This window comes from Osmerus mordax, chromosome 5 (assembly GCF_038355195.1).
Source record: "Osmerus mordax isolate fOsmMor3 chromosome 5, fOsmMor3.pri, whole genome shotgun sequence".
Lineage (NCBI taxonomy): Eukaryota > Metazoa > Chordata > Actinopteri > Osmeriformes > Osmeridae > Osmerus > Osmerus mordax.
In genome coordinates, this window is record NC_090054.1 from 5,494,026 (window position 1) to 5,520,689 (window position 26,664).

At 47.2% G+C, this 26,664-nt stretch overlaps 1 protein-coding gene across 8 annotated transcripts in view; it reads left to right on the forward strand.

Annotated features, from left to right (window-relative positions):
• The window catches only part of LOC136942680 (NACHT, LRR and PYD domains-containing protein 12-like), a 235,474-nt gene that overhangs the window by 139,541 nt on the left and 69,269 nt on the right, over nucleotides 1–26,664 (forward strand). For all 8 annotated transcript variants that reach the window (XM_067235630.1, XM_067235632.1, XM_067235631.1 and 5 more), the window contains one exon: nucleotides 583–753. In XM_067235630.1, the coding sequence (XP_067091731.1) occupies nucleotides 583–753 (171 nt within the window). The remainder of the gene's footprint in view (nucleotides 1–582; nucleotides 754–26,664) is intronic.

Below are 26,664 nucleotides of genomic sequence, written 5' to 3' on the forward strand. Positions count from 1 at the left end.
ATCAAGCTAACCATTCCTGAACAGTGTCATATATTCATTGATAGTTTGATCATGTCAGTACAACAGTGCCATAGATCTCATCTATAGTACTGATCATAGGAGATACTAAACCTTGTATTGATCCTAGTACCAAGGGAATTATGATCTGATTGGTTCAGAAAGACACTAGACAGTCTAGAACAAAAGATTCACTGATGGCCTACATTTCACATTATATGACTTAGAAATACCTCAGGAAGACCACATGATGTCTCAGTATACATTAGACAGGATTGTTTTGGGGATATTTCACAAGTACAATCCAGCTTAGTAAAATCAGCTTCTCAGGCAGGTTCATTTTTCACATTGGTTACTGGCTACTGTGTCATTGTGTTCGAGTCAAATGTTAAACTCTCATGGAAACTCATAGTTAAAACATTTAAGAAAGCTTGGTAGGAGCAATTCAGTGAGAGTTCCACTCTTCCAGAGGTGGTCGGTGTTGAAGAAGAGGTGCAGACCATAAGCAAAGCATAATCATGCATCAAGAGTAGAGATAACAATAAAAAGTGTTTGTGATCCCTCCCTAATGATAATCTTCTACAGGCTGTCAGGCTGTCACATCACAGAGGAAGGCTGTGCTTCTCTGGGCTCAGTGCTGAAGTCAACCTCCTTCCTGAGACAACTAGATCTAAGTAACAATGATCTGAAGGATGCCGGCATGAAGCTGCTCTCTGCTGGACTGGGGAACCCACTCTGCAAACTGGAGACACTGAGGTATGTATTTATGTTCTACATGAGCCATTAGTAAAGTTACCATCATCAAGTTGGGTATAAACTTAATGCCAAGAATGAGATATGCCTTCTAGTCATCAGTGAGGACTAGTTTGATAAGAAACAGGCAGATTTGCTGCATCTGAAACACTCTAAAACATGCTGTACATAATGATTGGCTGATATTTTAATTCATGTTTTTGTTTATTTTAGACAGAATGAAAATGTTGATGCAGCTGTTCCTGAATGTGCAACATGATTGCAGTCTCTTTGGGTAGTGTTAACAATCTGTATGCCCTTGCCCAAAGGGTAATAAATACAGCTTAATTTAATTTTCAACCTTAAACCTATTTCGCATTGAAACACAACCTGTCATTCATCAAACTTTGTGAACATCTGGGGTTTCCCTCTTCACAGTGGAAAAACATTTACTTTAATCTGTGAACACCAATTGTTTTATTACAACACTGAAATGTGCAGTCGTGGCTTTCGCAAAAAGAGAAATGGAGGTATTGTCTTCTTCAGCACCCTTATAGACTCTGTAACCTAAATCAGTAGCACACATAATCTCAATTTCTTATTGTGTACGTGTGTGTCTGTGATTGTTGTGATGTATTTTTATGAATGTCAGGGTCACTAGGAAAAGTAAGACATTTGAAGTTAAAAAAAAATATATATTTGAGGGTTTTCTCTGCTGTTAAATATAATAGCAGACATGTTTGACCCTGAAGACAACACAAGGGTTAAATATACTATTCATCATATTATTGTACATTTACCTGGGCAGTGAGTTTAGCATCTGGCGGCTGTTGATCTGTGGTTGACGCCTCTTCCACTACATGAAGGGTTTCAAATTAGGAATGGCAAGAGAAGTGTGCTTGATGTATAATACTACTGTATATACTGTATATATGTATGGAACTGGCTATTTACATTTATTCTGACAGACTTTACTTCATAGGATGGTAGTATTCCATCTGAGATGCAGGGAGAGTCAGCCAAATGCCCCATACCAAGTGAGATTTCAAACACATATCTGCTCTTTAAAAAAGGGAAGAAAGAAAGTTTAACACAGAACGTCAGTCTTTTATTGATCCTTTTCACAGATCACAAAAGGTGACATTGACCATTGAATTTCTTGAGGTTGGCCCTGCTAATGCATCCTAACATTAAAGCAAAAAGAGCACAGAATGCAAACATGACTGTTACAACTTTAAACTAGAATTTTGGAAAGAATATAAAATGTTGAAATAGCCTATATAAAGACATAGGCATGATGGTGTTAAATGATTATCTGTAATCCATGAACAGCATACTAATATAGCAGTTCCTCTTCTCGCATGGAGTGCAGAGCCAACAGGCAGTCAGGTTATCTAATGACTTAACATAGTTAAATAAATACTGACAGGTATTCTCTGTAATTTAAAAAAAAATATTTATTTGCTAGATACGTTTTTGAATACTTTTGGTTAATTTCACTTCCATTTAATTTCCCCTTTAATTTTTTAGAAGAACTTCTTATATTGTCCAATAGCCTGAAGTGTTTGATGGCACGCCCTGTCATGTGATCTCTGTCTCTGTATCAGTTATCCGTGTTGCTAAAAAGAACACTGTTAACTGAAGGGAACCAGATGTCTATCTGCTCAGAAAATTCTAAGCTAGAGAAAAATTTACCATCTGAAAGTTAAAGTCTATTAGTAGCCGGTCCAGAACAAATAAGTTTACTGAGGCTTTTTACAGTAATTTAGAAGCAAATTGCCTCAGGTTTACCACAGAAAATTCTCAGGGTATAGCTAAACCAGGACGTTTTGTAGCTAATAGGCTACAGAGCGACTGAAGTGGGATATTCTTCAGTTGGAATCCAACTCAGTAGAACAAGTTCGGCAGGTAGGCTGATATTTTACCACTTTATATGTATAAATTACGTTTTAGTTGACTGCGGCAGGGTGTGGGGAATGGGAGGTAGTTACAAATAGCTAGAAAGAGGCAGCAGGAGAGGGCTTTGTCGGGAAAGTAGCTGGTCGCTGTTGTTTATTAGGTTGTCATGACTTCATGAATGATTAACGTCCTGTCACTGTTCAGTTGCTCATCCTCCTCGATATCGTGATATTTAATACAATTCTGAAGCAGCGGCGGCAATGATGATCTACTTCGAGCTGTTATAGAACTCGGTTTAGAGAGGGAAAGGTCACGTGGCCGTGAACATTGCTTTCTGCAATGGTGAATGTTCTATTTCTCGTACTGCTTAAGAATAGGGGCTATAGACAAGTTTTTGAGCCGCTTCCGCTCTACTTCTTAAACTCCTCCCTTCGATGCAATCCACTTCCGTTCTGGCGGCTGGGTTTGTTTTGCTAGCTAGCTCCGTTGTGCCGACAAAGCATTGATATCGCAGTGACAAAGAGGATATACAATTTACAACATGAAGAAAAGTGGTTCGGAACGACGTGTGTGGTAGTTGGTTGCAAACACTCGAGAAAGCACCTGAACGAGTGGTTAGATAGAGTGCTACGACCACCAGTTTTAAAACCTAGAATCGCCTCTAGCCTGTTACAGTTATACTACAGTAGTATGCTTATTGTTTGTAGGCTATTCACATTTTGTTGGTGTTCCTTTGTCCTATTGTTGCAGTGGATTTAATAATTATACATTGATATGTGGATATAATAATTCAAACCTTTCAAAGTGCCAATACACACATCTGTAAAAGCCCATCATGAGGTGTGTAGCCAACCGGTGCTTGTTTAAAGCAGTCATAACCGCGTTCATAGGAAGAATAGACAGATAAGTAGGCACTTCAGGCAGTGACAAGCCACTTAAATAAGGATAACAGTGTACTGCCTGTCTTGTCCTTCTGAAGTTGTTAAATTGAATAGGCTGAGCATCAACATGTAACATCAATAGCCTAGAAATTCCAAACGAATTAGCTTTCACTGTTATGTATACCTAGGCTACTTGGACCGTGTCCTGGCAATAAATAAAGAACATTATGCTACATGTTTTGCCAGGATAACTGGCAAGACCATTGAATGTTCATGATGTTCCTGTGTGTTTATTCCTTTGACTGGGTACAACAACGCGATCAGTCAACCGACTATAAATGTTTTTAATGTCAGGCTACGAATTTATAGAACAACTTCTGTCTGATATGTGTGGCATCCTTTAGCCAAATAATTAGCCTACATTTTGCTGAGAGATTGAAGAGCTAGACAACAAATGTTCTAATGAATCACCGACTAAAGTCATCTTCTGACATTGCCTTTGCTCCATGTTAAAAGCTACAAAATGATGGACTGGCAAAAGCTTTATAACTATAAATCTACTCTAAAATGTACTTACATTTACATTTATTCATTTAGCAGACGCTTTTATCCAAAGCGACTTCCAAGAGAGAGCTTTACAAAGTACATAGGTCACTGATCATAACAACAAGATAGCCAAAAAACATCGCGAGTAGCCAAAACATGAAGCACACATTGTGAACAACCAAAGTAAGTGCCAAAGGGAAGAACCATAAGAGCATGTAGTTAAACAAGTTACAATTAAACAATATGAACCGCTATTAGTGCAAGGGTACCTGTGGAAAAAAGCAAGCAACAGTAATAAAAACAATATATCACAGCGAGAACAAAAATTTAAATCAGTTACCACTAACCACAAGAGCAACAAGTCTCTAAGCAAGAGTCATTGTGATCCTTGAGGAAACTAACATTGGGTCAAGCGAACCATTCCTAAGTACCGTTGTACTCCCGGAACAAGTGCGTCTTGAGCCTTTTCTTGAAGGTGGAGAGACAGTCAGTGTCTCTGATGGAGGTGGGGAGTTGATTCCACCACTGGGGGGCCAGACAGGAGAAGAGCTTGTGTTGGGACCGGGCGGTCTTGAGCGGTGGGACCACCAGGCGGTTGTCTGAAGAAGACCGTAGGTGACGGGTGGGGGTGTAAGGCTGCAGGAGAGACTTGATGTAGACGGGTGCAGTCCCGTTCACTGCTCGGAAGGTCAATACCAGGGTCTTGAATCTGATACGGGCCATGATAGGTAGCCAGTGGAGAGAGATGAGGAGCGGGGTAACATGGGAGCGTCTGGGTAGATTGTAGACCAGGCGGGCCGCGGCGTTCTGAATCCTCTGAAGAGGGCGCGTTGCACATGCTGGGAGACCAGCGAGCAGCGAGTTGCAATAGTCCAACTTGGAGAGGACAAGTGCTTGGACTAGCAGCTGGGTGGAGTGCTCAGACAGGTATCTCCTGATCTTCCGGATGTTGTAGAGGGTGAATCTACACGACCGGGAGACCGCAGCAATGTGGGCCGTGAGGGAGAGCTCGTCGTCCATGGTAACCCCAACTTAAAAGTATGGCGACGACATTGGCAACTTATCCAGTAGTAAATGTCAAACGACAAGTATGTCAAAGTAGTAGAACCGTGATCCCAAGCTAGCATCGACATCGCTGTGTTTACACCGGCAGACGCTTTGCAAACCACTTCCGGCGGAAATGAAATGCATTTGTGTAGAGTTATGGCGGCCCCCTGGGATTTGGCACGTAAACTTGTCTATAGCCCCAACTAATTAGTTGTGTTCATTCAAGTCAAGTTTGGGACTTGAAACTTTTTTTTTCGGGCTTTATGTAGCAGACGTCCTGATGTTCCATAGAACTACTAGCACCAAACTGACCACAAACCTAACCTTCCTGAACTGGGGGGAAAGGTCACTCTGTCTAATGAGGGGGAGGAGCAGCTATGACAGCACCTGCCAAATGAACCCCTCTGTGCTGACTCACTCTGGAGGCCCAGATGGATTCTGTCACAACATTGATCCTCTTTCTACAGGCTGTCAGGCTGTCTGGTCACAGAGGAAGGCTGTGCTTCTCTGGCCTCAGCTCTGAGGTCCAACCCCTTCCACCTGAGGGAACTGGACCTGAGCTACAATCATCCAGGAGAAAAAGGATTGAAGCTGCTCTCTGCTGGACTGGAGGATCCACACTGCAGACTGGAGAAACTCAAGTAAGGACAGGTTTGTGTTTTTATATACCTCTTCATGTAATGTTGCTTAACACTGAATATACATCCAAGTATGTTAATAGGCCTTGCATTTCATGATTATACAATCACAGACAGCATGTATATTTAGGACAGTGGGTTAAGAAGGGAGAAGCCCTATATAATCTACAATAGCCTTTAGTGCAATTATGACTATATAGCTACAATCATAATTGTATTTCCTGTGGTCTTTTCCAGAAAGTGGGTTTAAGTGACAACAGTGAGTTTGTTAACCCTGAGATTTACATTTACATTTATTCATTTAGCAGACGCTTTTATCCAAAGCGACTTCCAAGAGAGAGCTTTACAAAGTGCATAGGTCACTGATCATAACAACGAGATAGCCACAAAACATTGCGAGTAGCCAAAACATGAAGCACACATTGTGACCAACCAAAATAAGTGCCAAAGGGAAGAACCATAAGAGCATGTAATTAAACAAGTTACAATTAAACAACATGAACTGCTATAAGTGCAAGTGTACCTGTGGAAAAAGCAAGCAACAATAATAAAAACAATATATCACAGCGAGTACAAAAATTTAAGTCAGTTACCACTAACCACAAGAGCAAGTCTCTAAGCAAGAGTCATTGTGATCCTTGAGGAAACTAACATCGGGTCAAGCGAACCGTTCCTAAGTACCGTTGTACTCCCGGAACAAGTGCGTCTTGAGCCTTTTCTTGAAGGTGGAGAGACAGTCAGTGTCTCTGATGGAGGTGGGGAGTTGATTCCACCACTGGGGGGCCAGACAGGAGAAGAGCTTGTGTTGGGACCGGGCGGTCTTGAGCGGTGGGACCACCAGGCGGTTGTCTGAAGAAGACCGTAGGTGACGGGTGGGGGTGTAAGGCTGCAGGAGAGACTTGATGTAGACGGGTGCAGTCCCGTTCACTGCTCGGAAGGTCAATACCAGGGTCTTGAATCTGATACGGGCCATGATAGGTAGCCAATGGAGAGAGATGAGGAGCGGGGTAACATGGGAGCGTCTGGGTAGATTGTAGACCAGGCGGGCCGCTGCGTTCTGAATCCTCTGAAGAGGGCGGGTTGCACATGCTAGGAGACCAGCGAGCAGCGAGTTGCAATAGTCCAACTTGGAGAGGACGAGTGCTTGGACTAGCAGCTGGGTGGAGTGCTCAGACAGGTATCTCCTGATCTTCCGGATGTTGTAGAGGGTGAATCTACACGACCGGGAGACCGCAGCAATGTGGGCCGTGAGGGAGAGCTCGTCGTCCATGGTAACCCCAAGGTTCCTGGCAGAGGATGAAGGGGTCACCGTCGCAGATCCCAGGGTGATTGAGAGGAAGGAATGAGAGAGATGAGGGAAACTGGGTTTTCTGTTCCAGAAAGAGAGGAAACACAAACTCTGGTGATGTTACCACGGTAACTGATGGTAACTAACCTAACCTGCTTGCTGGCAGCTTTTGTTTAACAAACCATGAATTTCTCCCTCTCTCCTCCCTCATGCCGAGCCTGAAGCAACTATCAGACATGGGGTGTCCTTTCCTCATCCAGGGCTCCAGACTAACTTGTTTTACTAGGAGCACTGTAGCCCCTAACTGAACATGTTGGGGGCACAGGCAGAACATGTAGGGGCCTACACCTTAAATTGACCTGCAAAGCAATTATTCAAATTTTTCCCCATTTTAAATGTATTACTAATAATGTGCTGTTGTATTTTAGTTTGCAGTAGGGCTGTGCGATATGACCAAAATCTCATATCCTGATGGATCCTTTCATATCCCGATAACGATACATAACACAATATGGCACATTGTCTTTCAATTCAATGACTAAATAGTTGATATAAAATGACCACATGGAGAGGCTCTAAATTGCGGCCAATTTGGTTGCATCTGTAAGGGAAAAACTTGCCTGCGGCGCCAAATGTGCTAGGACCGCCACTGCGTATAACACATAAGGATGACATGAAGTTTCCATGCAGAGCTAACCTGGTGTTTACTGAACATGACCCTGTTACTCTGTGCTGTGGAGGTTGATGGACCCTCCTCAGGGTTTCCCGCAGCACTTTCCAGTTAAGGCGGCCGCCTAAGCAACACACGCCTGCCGCCTTAACTACGTCGTCCAAAACAAAAAGAAAGATGAATGCTGTGTTACTCTGTCCTGTTTGCTCCCTTTCATTCCAAACAGTACCTTCTCTGCAGAATGCATTATTAGTCTATCGTACAAACGACCCCCCTCCCCCAGAACACATTAGGCTAGACTCTACAACCCCCCCCCCCCCCCCGGTCTGACGGCAAACCCTACCACCTTAACTAACACATTTTCTGCGGGAAACCCTGCTCCTCCTTGTAATGCCCAGTCATGCTCTGTTATAAAGGAGAAGAATGTGCCAGTTGTTTTACCATTCATTCTTTTTTCTCGTCATGTCAATGTACATATCAAACCCATAATTCCACACAAGAACCTCAAAACAATGTACATGGGGAGAGAACAGTGTAGCTCAGTAGCTACCATACAGTAAGATGTATACCTCTGTAGGTCTTTCTGAATCCCTCTCTTTGGCAGCAGACAACATATCTGTATCATTCTGTGATGAAGAGCATTCTGTTCTACTGTACTGTACACAGTCTTTGCAATATTGAGAACTTAAACTACAAGAGGTTCTGTTGTGGCAGAAGGCTCAACAAGGCATGTAACACCATCAATGACCTTTGGGAGAAATGAACCCCCCAAATTAAATCTCCACAAACACTGAAAATGTCAGCAGAAACATGAGAGAAAAAGTCAACCCCCAGACTATGCTCCTAGAGGAGTACAGTGTGGGAACAGGAGAAAACACCTCAGCACATGGGCACATACATTGTACAACATTACAGAACTCATGACATGCAAAGGGGGTGGGAAGGCCAAAGCAAAATATGCCCTACCTGTTTGAACTGATTTTATATTTCATTTTCAGCTGCTGCCAAGTGTGTTTTGTGCCCATAGGATTGTTCCACCACTTGTTCAGCTGTAGTAAGACGTGTGGTTAAATGTCAAATAAATAGACTGCATTGAAATGTGCTCATTGACCAATTGTCTCTCTTTTGCTGTTGCAGTTGTTGTTTACCTTTCAGAAAATGTTTGCATACTTGCCTGCACGCATGAGAATTTCTAATTCCAGTGAATTAGTATTAAACTAACTCAGATCAGCTCTTCTGGAACCGATAACTCTGTGCTTCCCATCTCAGGGTTCATCAGGTCAGAGTTCAGGGTTAGGCTCAGAGTTTGTAAAACCTGTTTTCTGGAATACACCTCTGATGATAAACATAGAAACAACATGTTTACTTTAATCACTTAGCAACAGGTGAGGTGTCATTTCCTCATCATTCCTCTGCTTCTCCCTGCAGTGTGGATCATGGTGGAGAGTGCTGGATCAAACCTGGTCCTAGGAAATGTGAGTATTGACTGCTACTTAGTTCTAGTACAGAGGGTCATACAGGGACAATACCATTAGTGACTTTGACACTGTCAGAAATGGACACACGTATGTGCCCTCCCTTCACCCTCCCCTCTCCTCCCCCTCCCCTGTTCCCCCCCCTCCCTTCCCCTAGCTGCTGTGTGTTTCCTCTCCCCCTCCCTCCATCACTCCTCGCTTCCTTCCCTCTCCACTGCCCTACCCTCTCCTCCTCCCTCCCCTCCCTTCATCTCCTTCTCCCCTTTCGTCTCTCTCCTCTTCTGAGAGGAGGTCAGGGGTGGGGGGAGAGGAAGTGGGGGGGAGAGGAAGTCAGGGGTGGCGGGAGAGGAGGTGGGGGGGAGAGTTGATAAGGGGGCTGGGGGGAGAGGAGGTGGGGGGGTGGGGGGAGAGGATGTGGGGGGGAGAGGAAGTCAGGGGGGTGGGGGAGAGAGTAGATAAGGGGGGGTAGGGGGAGAGGAGGTCAGGGGTGGGGGGAGAGGATGTGGGGGGGAGAGGAAGTCAGGGGGGTGGGGGAGAGAGTAGATAATGGGGGTGGGGGGGGAGGATGTGGGGGGGGGGGAGGTCAGGGTGCGGCGGAGAGGAGGTGGGGGGGAGAGTTGATAAGGGGGCTGGGGGGAGAGGAGGTCAGGGGTGGGGGGAGAGGAGGTCAGGGGTGGGGGGAGAGGAGGTGGGGGGGAGAGTTGATAAGGGGGCTGGGGGGAGAGGAGGTGGGGGGGTGGGGGGAGAGGATGTGGGGGGGAGAGGAAGTCAGGGGGGTGGGGGAGAGAGTAGATAATGGGGGTGGGGGGGGAGGATGTGGGGGGGGGGGGAGGTCAGGGTGCGGGGGGGGGAGAGGAGGAGGGGGGGTGGGGAGAGAGGGGGGTGGAGAGAGTAGATAATGGGGGTGGGAGGGGAGGAGGTGGGGGGAGAGAGAGTAGATAATGGGGGTGGGAGGGGAGGAGGTGGGGGGTGGGGGGAGAGGATGTGGGGGGGAGAGGAAGTCAGGGGGGTGGGGGAGAGAGTAGATAATGGGGGTGGGGGGGGAGGAGGTGGGGGGGAAGAGGAGGTCAGGGTGCGGGGGGGGGAGAGAGGAGATAAGGGGAAGTCAGGGGGGTGGGGGAGAGAGGAGATAAGGGGGGTGGGGGGGAGAGGAGGTGGGGGGGTGGGGGGAGAGAGGAGATAAGGGGGGTGGGGGGGAGAGGAGGTGGGGGGGTGGGGGGAGAGAGGAGATAAGGGGGGTGGGGGGGAGAGGATGTGGGGGGTGGGGGGGAGAGGATGTGGGGGGTGGGGGGGGGAGGAGGTGGGGGGAGAGGAGGTGGGGGGGAGGGGGGAGAGGAGGTGGGGGGGAGTGGAGGTGGGGAGAGAGGAGGTGGGGGGGAGAGGAGGTGGGGGGGACAGGAGGTGGGGGGGAGAGGAGGTGGGGGGGAGAGTACATTTACATGTCTTCATTTATCAAGACGCTTTTATCCAAAGCGACTTCCAAGAGAGAGCTTTACTAAAGAGCACAGGTCACTGATCATAAACAACGAGACGCCCCAAAAACATTGTGGGGAGCCAAAACATGAAGCATACATTGTGAAAAGCAAAGAAGTGCCAATGGGAAGAACCAGAAGAGCATGTAGTTATACAAGTTACAATGAAACAACATGAACCTCAAAAGTGCAAGAGTGTACCTGTAGAAAAGCAACAAGAATAGAATTCACAGCGAGTACAAGAAGTTAAATCAGTTCCAACTAACCAAAAAGAGCAACAAGTCCCTCAATAAGAGTCATTGGGTTCCTGGAGGAAACTCACACAAGGTCCAGCAAATCATTCCTAAGTACCGTAGTACAGGAGTAGATAAGGGAGGGGGGGGGGGGGGGGGGGGGGGGGGGGGAGAGAATGAAAGGGGGAGGGCAGGAAGAGGGAGACATTCTAATGTGAATGATGATGATCAGTAATATATTGTGTCTTGGTCTCCCCCATCAGTTGCCTGTGAGCTCACACTGGACCCAAACACAGCAGACAGATACCTCTCTCTGTCTGAGGAGAACAGAAAGGTGACATGGAGGAGAGAGGAGCAGCCGTATCCTGATCACCCAGAGAGATTTGAGTACTGGTCACAGGTGCTGTGTAGAGAGGATCTGTCTGGGCGCTGTTACTGGGAGGCAGAGAGGAGTGGAGGAGAGGTTGATATAGCAGTGACATATAAAGGAATCAGCAGGAAAGGAGGGGGTGCTGACTGTGGGCTTGGATCCAATAACAAGTCCTGGAGTCTGGACTGGGATGATAACAGTTACTATGCCAGGCACAATAATAAGATCACTGTCATACCTGCCCCCCCCTCCAGCTCCCACAGAGTAGGAGTGTATCTGGACTGGCCGGCCGGCACTCTGTCCTTCTACACAGTCTCCTCTGACACACTGACCCACCTGCACACATTCCACAGCACATTCACTGAGCCCCTCTATCCTGGGTTCTGGGTTTATGGCTCCTCAGTGTCCCTGTGTCAGGTAGAATAGCCCTCACACACTCACACACTGTGCTCACATAGATGTCATTGAAGATTGAACTGTACACAGTTGTAATTGATATCCCAGAGTGTTTGTAAATATTGGTGTGTGTAGAATGTTTGTTTTGTTTTCATTGTTGACAAACAACATTCCTGTCTTTGATCTCAGTTCCACTGAATGTGATGAACTAAATAGTGTCTTACTGCCTAAATAAGGAGAAATAAAGATGTTTTATACAGGATGATAGAATACATGCTGTGTGTTCCTTGGTGACCCAGTGGTCCTACACACACACACACACACACACACACATGTACACACACACACATGTACACACACACACACAATGTTAACACTACATTTAGGACCAGTAATGGGACACTATTACCCACTTGAATATACACTGTGTGTGTCTAGTGTGATCCACTCCCCCCCTGACCTCCTCTCTACCCACCACCTCCTCTAACTCACTGAGTGATAAAGAGGGGTGTTGGGAGAGGGGGGGTCTAACTCACTGAATGATAAAGAGGGGTGTTGGGAGAGGGGGGGTCTAACTCACTGAGTGATAAAGAGGGGTGTTGGGAGAGGGGGGGGTCTAACTCACTGTGAGTGATAAAGAGGGGTGTTGGGAGGGGGGGGTCTAACTCACTGAGTGATAAAGAGGGGTGTTGGGAGGGGGGGGGTCTAACTCACTGAGTGATAAAGAGGGGTGTTGGTAGGGGGGGGGGGGTCTAACTCACTGAGTGATAAAGAGGGGTGTTGGGGGGGGGGGGTCTAACTCACTGAGTGATAAAGAGGGGTGTTGGTAGGGGGGGGGGGGGGTCTAACTCCTTCTACCTTGGAGCCTCTCTTCCTGTCCTCTCCTGGTTCTGACCATTCACTCATTTCCATCCTTTCAGCTCTCTGTGTCTGGAGGACAAAGGCATTTTCACAGGACGACAACAGTTATTATCAGTTCTTCAGATAACAGTTGTTATCTGAAGAAAATTCTAGTGGCACTGTGTAGATCTGAATAGTCAAGACTGGTTTCAGTACAATTTATTTAGCTTGTTCAAATGAAGAATTAACAAAGTACTTTGTGATTAGTCATTACGAAGGACGTGCTACCTAAGTCACAGATCATTCGGTAGAGTGACAGAGAACATCAGTTATGTACTGCCTTATATGAACTGAGAACAGATGTTCTTAATAGATGGTCAATCCATCAATGCAGTGGTCTCTGTGATTGGATAGCACTGGTCAGTGACAGTTAAGACAAAATAACCCCCCAGGCCAAATGACCAATCCTTTGATGTAGCATAATGTCCTCTCCACACCACTGGGGGGCGACATTCCTCAGAGGCTGAGAGCAGCAAGAGAGCCAGACAGAGACATGCAGCTGTGGAGGAACCTGAGCAGAGAAGAAGAGCTCCAGTCACAGCCCCGCTCTGCTGAGCCACCAGAGCCTCTCTCTGTGTTGAGGAGACTCTCGTCATGGTGGACAAACACAGGGGTTCCCAGAGACAGAGCCCAGGTACTTGAGAGGCTCCCCTCTGCACATCAGGCCGTTCATCACTCCCTAGCCAAGAGGGATGGAGCACACTAGTTCATGGGATTGATGAACTTGGTTGAAGGCTGTGTGCAAGTGAGCCAGTGTGTTGTTTTTTTGTGTGGGTGTGTGTGTGTGTGTGTGTGTGTAGACTTGTGGCATCAGTGTTGTTATGATTCTCCGCTTTTATATGAAACAGTCATGCAGTCAGTCCCCATGACCAGACACTGCTACCTTCCGACTGCTGAGAGAAGATGGAAGGAGGTTTGAAACAGAGGGAGGAGGAGCAGGGAGGCAGAGATCCTCCAGAGTGGTCAGCTCAGTGTTGTCAGGGCAGGAGGGGCTCCCTGCTGGGTGGGAGGAGATACAGGAGTCTCAGAGAGACCACATTCCTCCTGCTGACTCCCTCCATGATAACTCACTGCTGTGGGGAGGGGGGGAGAGCGCTGTTGTGATGTGGCAGGTTTAAGTGACCAAAATGCAGTGGCAACTTGACTCTTCAGTGAGCAATTTCAACCCTGATACAGGAGTGTCAGTAAGTCTATGCTGGGAACATGGAATTATGTGAAATCAATAGTAGAATAGTTATGACATTTTATGACATGGATCAAAGGGGTTGTGCTCTATATAAACTTCACAGTCTATAAAAAACGTGAAATGAAAAACAATTAACAGTTCCAGCATTTAGCAATGGTGTGCAAATCTGCTCCCTACTTGTTTGTGCTTCAGGTGTGCATGAGTGGCCCCCTAGTGGATCGCTGGTGGAACTGCAGGTGACTGCTGCCTCAAGCCAAGCATCAACAGTACATAGTTCTGCTGCTCTAAGGAGGGACACTAAAGAGTTCTGCAGAGAAGTCATGTTTTGGTCTCATTAAAAGATTTTAAAATCAATCCATCTCTATCCTCTGTCTGGTCTTGATGCAGATTGATCCATTTTCAAATAACCAACCCCCATCTTACAGTAGCATACTTAACCCTTGTGCTGCCTTCGGGTCACATGACCCAAAGGTTCATAACGAACCATCGTTGTGTTTACCCAATTTTACCCAATACAAAAACAAATAAAAATAATTTTCTTTTAACCATTCCAATGTGGGGGGTCTGAGACAGCCCGACAGTTAAAAGAAAATGCTTCACTTTGTTTTTGTATGAGGTAAATTTGTCGCAATACGACGGTGGGTCACAATGACTGATGGGTCAGAATGACCCGAAGATAACACAAGGGTTAAAAGAGTTCAGGTAAAACAATATTTGTTCACACCATAGACTGTATATGGTTCACACACACACACAGATATTGCAAACACAAACATGGATATGAAAAACATGTACCTGTATCATGGCTACGGTGTAGCAATACCTTTCATACCTCATAAAACCAGACTTTCCAGGATGACCAACTTGAGTAGAACTGGGCATTTATTAACAAAACACAAAAACAGGTTAAATAATGTTGTTCCTCAAACTGCTCACCAGGGTACAGGATAGCTCTAGGCCTGGCAACAGTGAAAAGAGCAAAGGTGGTTAGCATAGGACACAGTTTTCAAGTCTCGTACTGGACAGTTTTTATGCTGTGTCGCTCCCCAGTCAGCCAATGAGGAGCAGCTGAGCTCCTGTTGGATGACTGGGGAGCAGGACGGTCAAACCAGGCCTGGATCCCCTGAGCCAGAGCTGCCCAGAGCACTGCCAGCGGTGGTGCTTGGCTCTCTGCTGTTACTTGGCTCCCTGGTTGCCACAAAACACATCCTTACCTGCAGGAATGACACATCCTCTGCCCTAAGCTCCTGCTTCTTCAACTGTGTCTGAAGGTGAGGCTATCTTTGTGTTTATTCCTCGAATCTTTTCTTTCATTGTCTCCCTCTTCTCTTTCTCCTCTCTCCTCAGAGCTGCAGTCCTGACCTGCTCTTCCTCAAACAGAGACTGCTGAAGCTTGTTGAACGTTTCCTTTATCTGCTTCTCTGTGTTTACTGTCTGGGTCTGTTAGAGTCAGAGAAGACCTCACATTAGCATTTTGTTATTCATTTAACAATGATGATTCACATAACTACTGATCGATTCAATGCCCTTTGATCACGGCATTGGCTAACACCTACTGTACTGTACCTCAATGTGTTCTGCAATCTGCTCACACGTTAGTTTAACTTGATTAAAGTCCTCCAGCTTCTTTTCTTCTTCTTCCTCTCACCCTGTGATCCTGGGCAGCTTCGTCTACTGGGACACAGGTGGAAGAATTGTGTTTTCTGGAGGTCTGACAGAACGTTTGATGGATGACATCCTCCTCTGGAAGCAGTTCTCTACCTCTGTGTCCTTCCAGTTCTCCATAGAAGCAGAGAAACATGATCACATACAACCTTTCCATTGACACTCCTCTATTCAAAGCCATGTGTGTTTCTAAATGTCCTGTTGAGTTCTTTGTTGTGCGTGTTCCAGATGTCCCCAGGTATGAAGATAGTTGTCCACAGTTGATGAAGACCACACGAACAACTGATATCTCTGTGTTGAGCTGAACTAAGTAATGACTGCCGTTTACATGAAATCCAAAAGTTGTTAGACAGGTATAGTAGTGTTTGTGTGTGTATGAGTGTCTACATATTTGTGTGTTTGTGTATGTGTGCATTTATGTGTCCATGAGCTCTTTGGAGAGAGATGCAGGGAACAAGGGAGAGGAGGAGGAGGAAGAGGAGAGGAGGAGGAGGGTGGGGAGGAAGAGGGTGGGGAGGAAGAGGAGAGGAGAGGAGGAGGGAGGAGGAGAGGAGGAGGAGGGAGGGGAGGAAACATGTGTCACCAGTGTGACACAGTCACCTGTGGTATCCCAGCTTGTCAGTATTGTGTTTGTTATTGTTGGTCTCCTCCCCTTTGTGTGTCTCCTTTCCACATGTTGTCAGCTACTCTGTCAGTAGAGTTCTCTGTGGTGGTGTACCTTCAGTCAGCAGATCGGCTAGTTTGGTTGGTCCTCGGGTTCATATTTATTGTGATTATTTATGTATTTGATCCAGGGCCGGCCCAAGGCATAAGCGAACTAAGCGTCTGCTTAGGGCCCCCGTGGCCACCAGAGGGCCCCCAAGAGCACATGAAATTAGTTTAGTTTAATGTACCGTTTTTCTTCGATTAAACGAAGCCCTCGATTAAACGCTGCACCAAAAATACGGTAGGAGAAGCATGTCCTGAAATACCTAGTACTGTAGCAGCATGTCATTTTAATGAACATTCTCTTGTGTTGCACTAGGGGCCCTTTAGTGTACTGCTAGCTAAATACGTTTCAAATATCACATCAACATACCTTACTTAGCAAATGACTCTAGCTAGCTAGAGACTAGCTGTTAGTCGGCATTAGAAGGGAAGCTTATGAAAAAATAGCCAGAATGCATGGTTACATTACAGTAGTTAGTCTAGGTGTTTTCGCTATGTAACTGTTCTTGCATTCCTTGCAAATCAGTGTTAATAATTATTGCAGCATAATGGTGTTTAACCACTGATTGAAACACACCAAAATGTGTAAAATAATGCTTTGTTAGCAACAAAAAACGCATTCTTCAGGTAAACTGGGACATCTAGTAATGCTTTGTTTATGCTAGAAAAGTAATTTAATTCGACAGTTCTCACATTTTTAATACCAATGCATCACACTGCACCTAAGTTCCCAACTAAATAACAACTTTCACTATCATCGAACCAGCGCTTCCAAACTTGTAAGCGTGACCACTAACGTTAATCCAACGAAATGCTAACGCATCCTGACTAGCTAGCCAGCACATAGACTGCAGATCACTAAGGTTTACATCAGTTACACTTTATGCCTATTGTATAAGTCAACCCACACAACTAAATGAATCTTGCCACACCCTTGCAATGTTGCATTGTTGTATATAAACTAATTATTATTAATATTAGCGATAGGCTGACAGACGATGACTGTCCCACTTTACCACACAAGCTGTCCCACATGACCTGAAAATGCTGCATGAGTGAAAGAGGGGGTCATGTTATGTTTGAAAGTGTGTAGCTCCTAAAATACTGTGTATTCCCATTTCATTCCAATATGAAAATGTTCCTAAGCCCTAAAACCATTTACAGAAACATCACTGGGGTGAGTTAACAGCTTTTTTGTGAGTCTATTGGAGCCTCTAGCAAAAAGTGTCCCACATGACCTGAAATCACCCTATTGCCTCCTAATGTGTAAAGGTGAAGCGTCTGTGAATGATATCCAGTCGAAATAAACCTGATTCGTGTAAATGGGCAAATAATAATTAAATAAGGCAATATGGAACACCAAAGTCATCGGTTTATTTTCCAATGTGGGTGCGGGACAGCTTTTTAGAATCTATATAACAGTGGATACCGCTGTTAAATATATTTTTCTTGAAACAAAATGTGTGGTGGGGGGTACACATTTTCACTTTTCAAAACGTGATTTAAAACAGTTCTTGTAGAATTAAATGTTCGCCCCTGTTTAACACTGATAAAAGACCACGGCCTGGAGTCTTAACAGACCGCGTGTAAAGAGCGCCATCTGCTGTTTGATGACGTTTATTGTATTATGACGTAATTCATCAAATAAACTATAAAAGGCCGTTCTGATCACTGCTCTCATTTCTTATAGAAAGTTTTCTTGGACAAGGATTTGGATCTCTACCGCCTTCACCTTGACGAATTCCTATTGGAACACAGCAATATTGTAATGTAAGTAAATGTTAAGATTGTTTTGCACCTAGGAGATATGGGGACTTTTTAAAGTTGTAAGGTTTCAATTTAAAAGACGATATTCTCTGGTAGATATGAAGGTAGTTTATACATTAATCTGAAAAGGTTATTGTAGCCTATTCTGTGTTCTTTGGAAAAGTAAATAGAGCTATCTTCAAATTGTGCTGTCTGCTGTTTGATGAGGTTTGCTGTATTATGACATAATTCATCAAATGAACTACAAAAGGCCGTTCTGATCACTGTGCTCAGTTTTACGTGAACATTTTCTTGGAGAAGGATTTGGATCTCTGCGACGCTTTCACCTTGACAAATTCGTATTGGAACACTGAAATATTTTTGTAAGTAAATGGTCTGAATGTTTTGCACCTTACAAGTTGTAACAACTTTTTCAGTAAGGTTTAAATTTCCAAGACAATGTTCTCATGTAGATATGTAGGTAGATTATTCTGAAAAAGTAATTACATTCTCTGTGTTCTTTGTAAAAGTCTGCCTTTTCAGAGGTCAGGTGTGAAAGCCTCTCTCTCAAATCGGACTGCAACAGCAAGTGTGACCTGAGGCAGTCTCTGAGGAAGAGACATGGACAAAGATAAGAAAGACTCATCTCAGCCCGGGGTTAACGAGGGAAGAGATGGGAGTCAAGGGGACCTTCATCAGGGATCAGGGTGTTGACCGTGAGGCCTCTAAGTTTGGAGGACATGGACCTGGTCGAGCCCTCGGATCTGCCCCCTCCTTCAGTACCCGCCACTGGGTCAAAAGACCAGCTGGAAGCCCTGGAGGTTGCGTCCACTTCCCAGGGCGTCAGTGGAGTGGAGAGAATGCCCCCCGGCACAGCCAGCAGCAGCACCACGTCTGCCAGCCAGAGGGCGATGAAGACAGCCTGCTCCTCAGCCCTGTCGAGCCGCACCAAGCTGCCCATCTCTGTGATCAGAGCGGTGTTGCAGTTGATCAACAACGACAGGCTGCCAGACCTGCTGCTCGACTTGGACGCCAGCCGAGATGTTCCAGGCGCCCAGACCTGCAGCAGATCAGCTGCTGGGCTGCTATCCCAGGAGATGCTGACCAAAGTGTCCGCCATGCTGCAGGCTGACACAGAAAGCCAGGTGGCGCTCAGCAGACAGAGTGGAACCCCCTCTCCGGATCTGCAGGTGGAGGCCAAAGCCAGTCTGGGCTCTGTGGCAGCTGAGGTGATCGTGCCGGTCATCGGCAACGTCTTAGCAGCCAGGGCCGCAATCCAAGAAGAAGCTCAAGGGCCTGTTACCTTTTCCTCTGTGAGCTACTTCCTCTCTGCTGTCTGTGCCGACGTGCAGACTCTACCGCTGCTGAGGAGGTCAGGGAGCAGCAGTCTGTCTTCTGGAAGGTCCCTCGGAGAGCTCCTGACCACCATGTCGAGGACCAACGTTGTCCAGGCTGTGGAGCAGAAGCTGGAGGAGCAGTTTGGGCCGTGTAGGAAGGAGCGCTCGTCCACATCGCCATCCAGCCAATCAAGAACTGAGGATTTGCTCATGATCCCTTATCTGGGGAGCCGTGGCTCTGGACATTCCCTGGCCAGTGACCTGGTCGATGGGATCATTGAATCCGTGAAGAGTGCTGTTGAGTTGCTGGACAGCCAGTCTTCATCATCCAGAGCAGGGAACAGCTCCTCCCTCACAGGATGGGACGCATTGGATGTTTCCTCTGAAGTCAAGAAGATGGTCTGCAAGGCAGCGGCCAAACTGACCCCCCTGGTGAGCTCTTCCAGGATGGGAGATGTGACGGCGGACGAGAGCGTCTCTTTGATGAACGAGACGTCTCTGGAAAGTTTGCCCCCGTCTCTCATCAGGCTTCTGTTGATCCGGTCTGTCGACACGGTGACAGCAGCCTGCAGAGCCATAAGTAGTGAGTTCTGCTATCGGGAGAGCGTGAAAAACGAAGGTTTGACCAAACTCCAGCAGCTGGCCAACGAACAGATGTTGGCCTGTCTAAACAAGGCCGTAGAGGAATTGGAAATCGATGAGCTCGTCGAAGGCATCTCAGCCATCCTGGATCATTCGCTGATCCTAAGGCGTCCGGAGATGTCCTTTTCCCACATCTACCGCTCCTTGTTTGTTGACGCCCTCCTGCCAGGGAGTGGGCACAGAACCACCGAGGTCCTGGAGACCTTGATTTTCTTACGTCCAGAGGGCCCACCCGCAGCTGGGAAGAACCAGGCTCATGAAACGCGAGTGGGAACGATCATAAAAGAGTACGCGACCAAAGGGAAAGATGTGTTCCAGCAGGCCTTGAGGAGAGCGACTCAGAAGCTCTCTCGCCAGCCGGCGACCCCTCGTGGCTCACCTCATGCGGCCAATCCAGAGAGCTCAGAGCGTCCATCTCTGCTGGTCTCCTCTGAGAACTGCGAGAACCTGCTTGGTGCGATCCTAGACGATCTCCATGAGGTGGTTGAGCAGCACAAGGCCTCAGCAAAGGCGAGATCTGGTGGCATGAAGTTCTGGGAGCAGGTCCACTCCTCCAGCCAGCAGCTTTATGACAGCACACTGAGGACCCTGCAGAAAGCTGCAGACAAGCTGTCTGCTCTTGAAGAACGTGCATCTGAGATCATCCCTCCGAAGGCGTCCATCTCTTGGACCAAGAGGACCCTTGGGGTGATTCTCAGTGCCATGAGAGCAGAAGTAGCCGCTTCAGAGTGCTCCACTGCTGAACTGAAGAGGAGTGAGGACGGCCTCCTGACCTGTGCCCTCTTGGACTCCATACTGGAGAATCTCAGCCAGTTATGTGAGGACTAAGAGGGTCCAACAGTCTCCAACGCCGCCGTAGGACTGGACTCCGCCGGATTGGACGCGCTCCAGATCAAGACCGCCTCAGAGAGTCTGCTCGCCAACGTGAGTCGGCTCCGCCGGCAGACAGCCACCACCGGCCTGCATCTTCAGAGCCCCTGAGCTCCACCAGATGCACGTCAGAGCTGATGCTGCCAGAAAGCCCCCCGATGCCCTCCAGACAGGAGCTCATCCACAGCTTTGCTGAGAGCTCGGTTAAGAGTCAGCTGCAGAAGAGCCTTGAGCTGAACCTTCCCTCGACCTCCAGCCTGGCCTGCCAGGAGACCCTGGACCGCACGGTCAGGACCCTGACGGAGAGAGTGATGGACACTCTGTGTGAGTCTGCTGCTGCAGCTCCGTGTCCTGGGGAAGATCTCGGTGAGCTCAGCCCTGCAGCGGTCATCATGGATGCTGGGACAGCGTCGACCTCTGCAGGAGAGACGAGAAAGGCCAAGAAGGGCTTGAAGTGGTGGAGCCTGCCGAAGAAAGCCAAGCTCTTCAAGAACAAGGTGGGTTATTTATGTAATAGAACTTATAGAGCAGAGCTTATAGTATATCGTATGAGTACAGAATGAATGACCATGGGTTGGTTATTCATGTAATGGAGCATGTATAGAATGAAGAGGCAGTGTTGGGACTGAGTGGCTTTTGTGGTTCTTAATCCTGATGCTTTGGTGGACTGAGAGGTGTTGTCATAGTTTCCATAGATTCCAGCATGTTCTGTGTTTTCCCCTGCAGTTCCTGAAGAGAAAGACGGAGCCCAAGAAGCCCTCAGCCCAGGAGGAGCTTCCCCCCAGCTCTCACGTCACACCTGGTGAGCGACCACCACGGCTTGTCATCCTTAATGAATCACAAAGTGATCCTGTAGATTTGGCTAATTAAAATCTGACAAAGCCTAACTTCAAATTCACCAATTTAAAATGTTGTCTTGTCACAGGGACTAAGTGTGGTTCGCCTGCCAATCTGGAGCTGTCGAAGGACCACGAGACCAAGCAGGAGCCCCCTAGACGTCCTCTACACGTACGAATGTTCTGTGCGCTTCAAAAGTCCATCACCAAGACATTCGAGATGTCTGGGAGCCAGTAGGACGGCCTACTGATTTAAGTAGTGAGAGTGAGAATGGGTGCTCCTCGGGGTCAAATTACTGGGACAAGACTTGACTGAGACCAGTCTTAGTCTCAAACCTGGAGGTCTGGTTTGTCTGTGCCTCAGTACAAACCTGGAGGTCTGGTTTGTCTGTGCCTCAGTACATTTACACAGACATTTTGGGGGGCAGGTGCTCAAACCCCAAAAAAGGGCACCCATTGGCACGTGCACAGATAGACCCCTTGTGGTGCTCAAGCACCTGCCCTTTTGCCCTGGATGAGAAAAGTGCCCTTTCTGCTGGCGCCCAATTTTTTCTTCATTCATCAATATTCATCAATTCCCCCCAAATGTGGTTCGATATCTGACGGGGCATTTATTTGAGTTCTTGTGAGAATTTCGCCCTGAAATGCTCCGCGGCGCTCACAAGCCCCCGCTGCACCCCCGCCGCGCCCCTCCCTCCTCCTCCTCCACTTAGTGCTGCATGCAGTGCAGAGCGCCAGGCCAAACGGCTGCAGCCTACTTCTTCTCTGACCCGCAGCATCAGACAAACAGGTAATGACAGTGTTTGTGCAATCCCCTGACGTTGTTTGGTGATGAATTAACCACAACATTAGCGCTGCTGAAAACATTACATCGCAACTGGTCCGAAGTTTCCTAAAAGATAAACTTGCCTGCCTGCCTCTCTGCCTGCCTCTCTGCCTGCCTGCCTGCCTGCCTCTCTGCCTGCCTCTCTGCCTGCCTCTCTGCCTGCCTGCCACTCTGCCTGCCTCTCTGCCTGCATGACAGAGTAATTTTTATTCCTAAATATTAATGAATGAAGAAAAAATTGGGCTCCAGCAGAAGGGGCACTTTTCTCATCCAGGGCAAAAGGGCAGGTGCTTGAGCACCACTAGGGGTCTATCTGTGCATGTGCCTGCCTGGAGGATTTGGGGATAGAACTCTCTCTCTACCCTCGGAGCCACAGCCGCCCATCCCGGCACCCACAGCACTTTACATTATGCCTCTCATTCACCCATTCATACACACCCACAGCGACAGAGCTGCCATGCAAGGCTAGCCTGTTCATCGGGAGCAGCTTGGGGTCCAGTGTCTTGCTCAAGGACACTTGGACACATGGCCTGGAGGATCTCCAGGAGGCTGATGTGGGATGTTTGTTCTGGTTTCCTGCCTATCGGTTCTTCTACCCTGCAGGTCTCCTGGCCCACTTTCTCCCGGACAACGTAAGGACCGTTGCCAAGGAGCCAGAAATGTACTTTCAGCAGTACGGACGAGGACTGGGAGTTTCTCACCTGGCTGGAACTCGCTGGGCTGAGTGGATATCAGGAGAAGACCATCACAGAGACTCACTGCCGTCCGGAACACTCTACTGTATCTGATCATTGTCAATAAACAAGTTATGTTGCTGTTGGAGTGTAACGGTCCTGTTTGTTTTCCTAACAAACCTATAGCACAGGGAGGTGCGCGTTGACTCAGAAAAGGAAAGGTTCTAAGATTCTGATGTACTTATGTGTGTGTTGTGTTCAGAGGTGTCAAAAGTATTCACATTCATTACTCAAGTAGAAGTATAGATACTAGGGTTTAAAAATACTTCTGTAGAAGTTGAAGTATCAATTCAAGCTTTTTACTCAAGTAAAAGTATAAACGTACTGGTTTCAAAACTACTTAAAGTATAAAAGTAAAAGTAGTAAGGGGACAAAATGCCATTAAGGACAAAAGCTTAGGCACAGGGGTCTATAATGCACGACCCCACCTCCCCCCCAAAAAACATTTTTCCAAAGGCCATAATGACTTGTTATATTGAAATGTTAATGTTGAAAAATGTGGGCTGCACCTGTTTATGCCCATTGAAAATGAACGCATTTTAGTACAATGCAAATACATGAAAGAACCATATATGTGTAGCCTACTACTAAGCATTAACATGTGTTTCATGGAGCGGAAGATATGATGACTAGTTGCCTATAAGTATAATGCTGCAAAACGTCAAACTTCAGAGGCATGTTATCAATAGCCTTTATTCAAATTAGACGGCGAGTTTGTGAAAGCCATTAGCTCATGGTAGCCTACTTGGGTGCGCAGAGCTTGCAGCGCATTCGAACGCTGTAACTGCTAATTGTAGGTTCTTAATTATATGTTTTATCGACTGTAAAGTCTATCTAGATTGCAACACTTTTGAACCATGTCATACAATGCCATAACTTTTATAATATTGATTTCACATATGAATATATCAAGGTTGAAATTGCTCGCTGTTAAAAGAGTCAAGTTGACACTTAATTTTGGTAGCTCTAATCTGCTACAGCACAAGAGCGCTCTCCCCCCTCCCCACACCAGTGACCATGCTCACGGCCCGGACCCTTCCGGAACAGCACAGGGTTTCCCTGGAGCTGCAATCCGGAGCAATGACAGTGATGTATAAGACCCCATTGATATGTTAACACGACGGAACCTTGATCACCACTGGGTCTTCTGAGCCCTCTTGCTGATTTCCCATGACCACCCTCTTGCTCCTAAGAGGTCAAACCGTCTACGACACAGACCTGATGGCCAGCCCCCGTGTTCCTGTGAAAGACGCTTCTTTCACCATCTTCAAGAAGGTTGACGCGGGCATGTGTGATCCTGACGGCGTCAAGGTCATTGTGGGCCACCACTACGACCACTTTGAGAGCGTCAAGGTCATGCTCATGGCCCGGGTCCTTCCGGAACAGGACAGGGTTTCCCTGGAGCTGTTTGGCTGTGACCACTAGCTGACATCCACAATGTCCACAAAACAACAAACCTATCATGGAAGCGGGTCTTAATATCACCCGATCTTTCTTTCAACACATGCACCCTGGTGTTCACATACAAGATGTACTTTGCCTAAACCTGCAGTAGACCTCATGTTCTGTTCTGTTCCCTCTGATCTGTCTCAAGCCTCCTTCATGCTGTTTCTCTGTCTCCTGCCTCTGGCTCTCTTATGGAATGCTCTGCAGGGTTCTAAGGTGCTTGGGTTCGTGTGTCTTTTTCATTGAAGAATTGAACCACATGGAGAGTCTAAAACGGCTTCTTGTCTTATCCCTCTGCTGCATTGTGCACCGTGTTACATTGAAATGATGCCACATTTGAACTTTAATGTTCAAATGTTTGAATGCTGAACTTCACTTGTTTGGACCCTAATGTAGCAGAGACTATGTATTTTCATTTTTATGTATATATATATGTATATTTGTAAATCAAAATAATGAACACTGACAAACTCGCTATTTTCAGTAAAACCCGATAAATAAAAAGTCAACCACAAAAAAAGACATGGGTGCAAATGACATTTTCTTTTGTGCTCAGGCTCTGTGATGGACACAAGTTATGTCCAAGAGGTCCATATTGATGATATTGCCTGGTCCTCAGGTCCCTCTCACTGTTGGGGAGCCTCTCTAGTCCTCCTCTTCTGAGGAGGCAGAGCAGCAGGTAAAGAGCTTCCTCATTCGACGGAGGAATCCTCTCATCCCCCCCCTTATCTCCTCCCCTCCATCCTCCTCCTGTTGTCCGCCCACTGAGGAAGAAAACCTGCATTAACACTGTATCTGCATGTTCTCCACACAGCTTCCTGGTATCTGAGAAGTGTGTATGTAGTAGAACTTGTGCATGTAGCTTCCTGGTATCTGAGAAGGTACTCACCAATGCAGCTCTCCTGTTCCACGTCAGCTGGGACCTCACTGGTCTGTGAACAGACAATACTAAGCATGTAAGAGCATAAACTATACTGTAGAGCAATGGCATAAACTTCCAAACTGAAGCATATTCATACCACGTGTGCAATGGTATTATTCAGTCTGGTGAAACTTGTCAACAAAAGAATGATTTAATGTTCACACCATGAGGAGTCTTGGAGCCTCCTGAGGGAAGACACCATGGATGCTCAGCAGTGGCTCATCTTCTAGAAGCAACAGCATCTTGGCAGAAGCTCCATCCATGGTCTTGGTGCTGGTGAGGCCAGCCTCTAGATCCAGGGTCTTGGTGCTGGTGAGGCCAGCCTCTAGGGCCAGAGTCTTGGTGCTGGTGAGGCCAGCTTCTAGGCCCAGGGTCTTGGTGCTGGTGAGGCCAGCCTCTAGATCCAGGGTCTTGGTGCTGGTGAGGCCAGCCTCTAGATCCAGGGTCTTGGTGCTGGTGAGGCCAGCCTCTAGAGCCAGGGTCTTGTTGCTGGTTAGGCCAGCGTCTAGGGCCATGGTCTTGGTGCTGGTGAGGCCAGCCTCTAGGGCCAGGGTCTTGGTGCTGGTGAGGCCAGCCTCTAGATCCAGGGTCTTGGTGCTGGTGAGGCCAGCCTCTAGGGCCAGAGTCTTGGTGCTGGTGAGGCCAGCTTCTAGGCCCAGGGTCTTGGTGCTGGTGAGGCCAGCCTCTAGATCCAGGGTCTTGGTGCTGGTGAGGCCAGCCTCTAGGTCCAGTGTCTTGGTGCTGGTGAGGCCAGCCTCTAGGGCCAGCTTTGAGGCCTTGCCTCTGTCCAGCTTCCCCTCAGCAGCATGAGCCCCAGCCTCCCTCAGGGTGATGTCGAGGCCAGACTCAGCCAGAGAAGCTGTGGACAGCTGAGATGTACATTTACATTTACATTTAGTCATTTAGCAGACGCTCTTATCCAGAGCGACTTACAGTAAGTACAGGGACATTCTCCCCGAGGCAAGTAGGGTGAAGTGCCTTGCCCAAGGATGCAGTCAGATGTCTCTTCTGACTGGTCTTCATGTCAGCTCCAGCACTGGCCAGGGCCTTGATCTCCTTCTGGTCCTGGATGATGGCCTTGATGGTGAGGCCTTTCTCCATTGAGGTAGACCAAGACTGGAGGGAGAATTAAGGTTCAGTTGCCATTGAAAACAATCTTCCATTTTGGTCACGATTACACTGAACCCAAAGCCAACTATGAA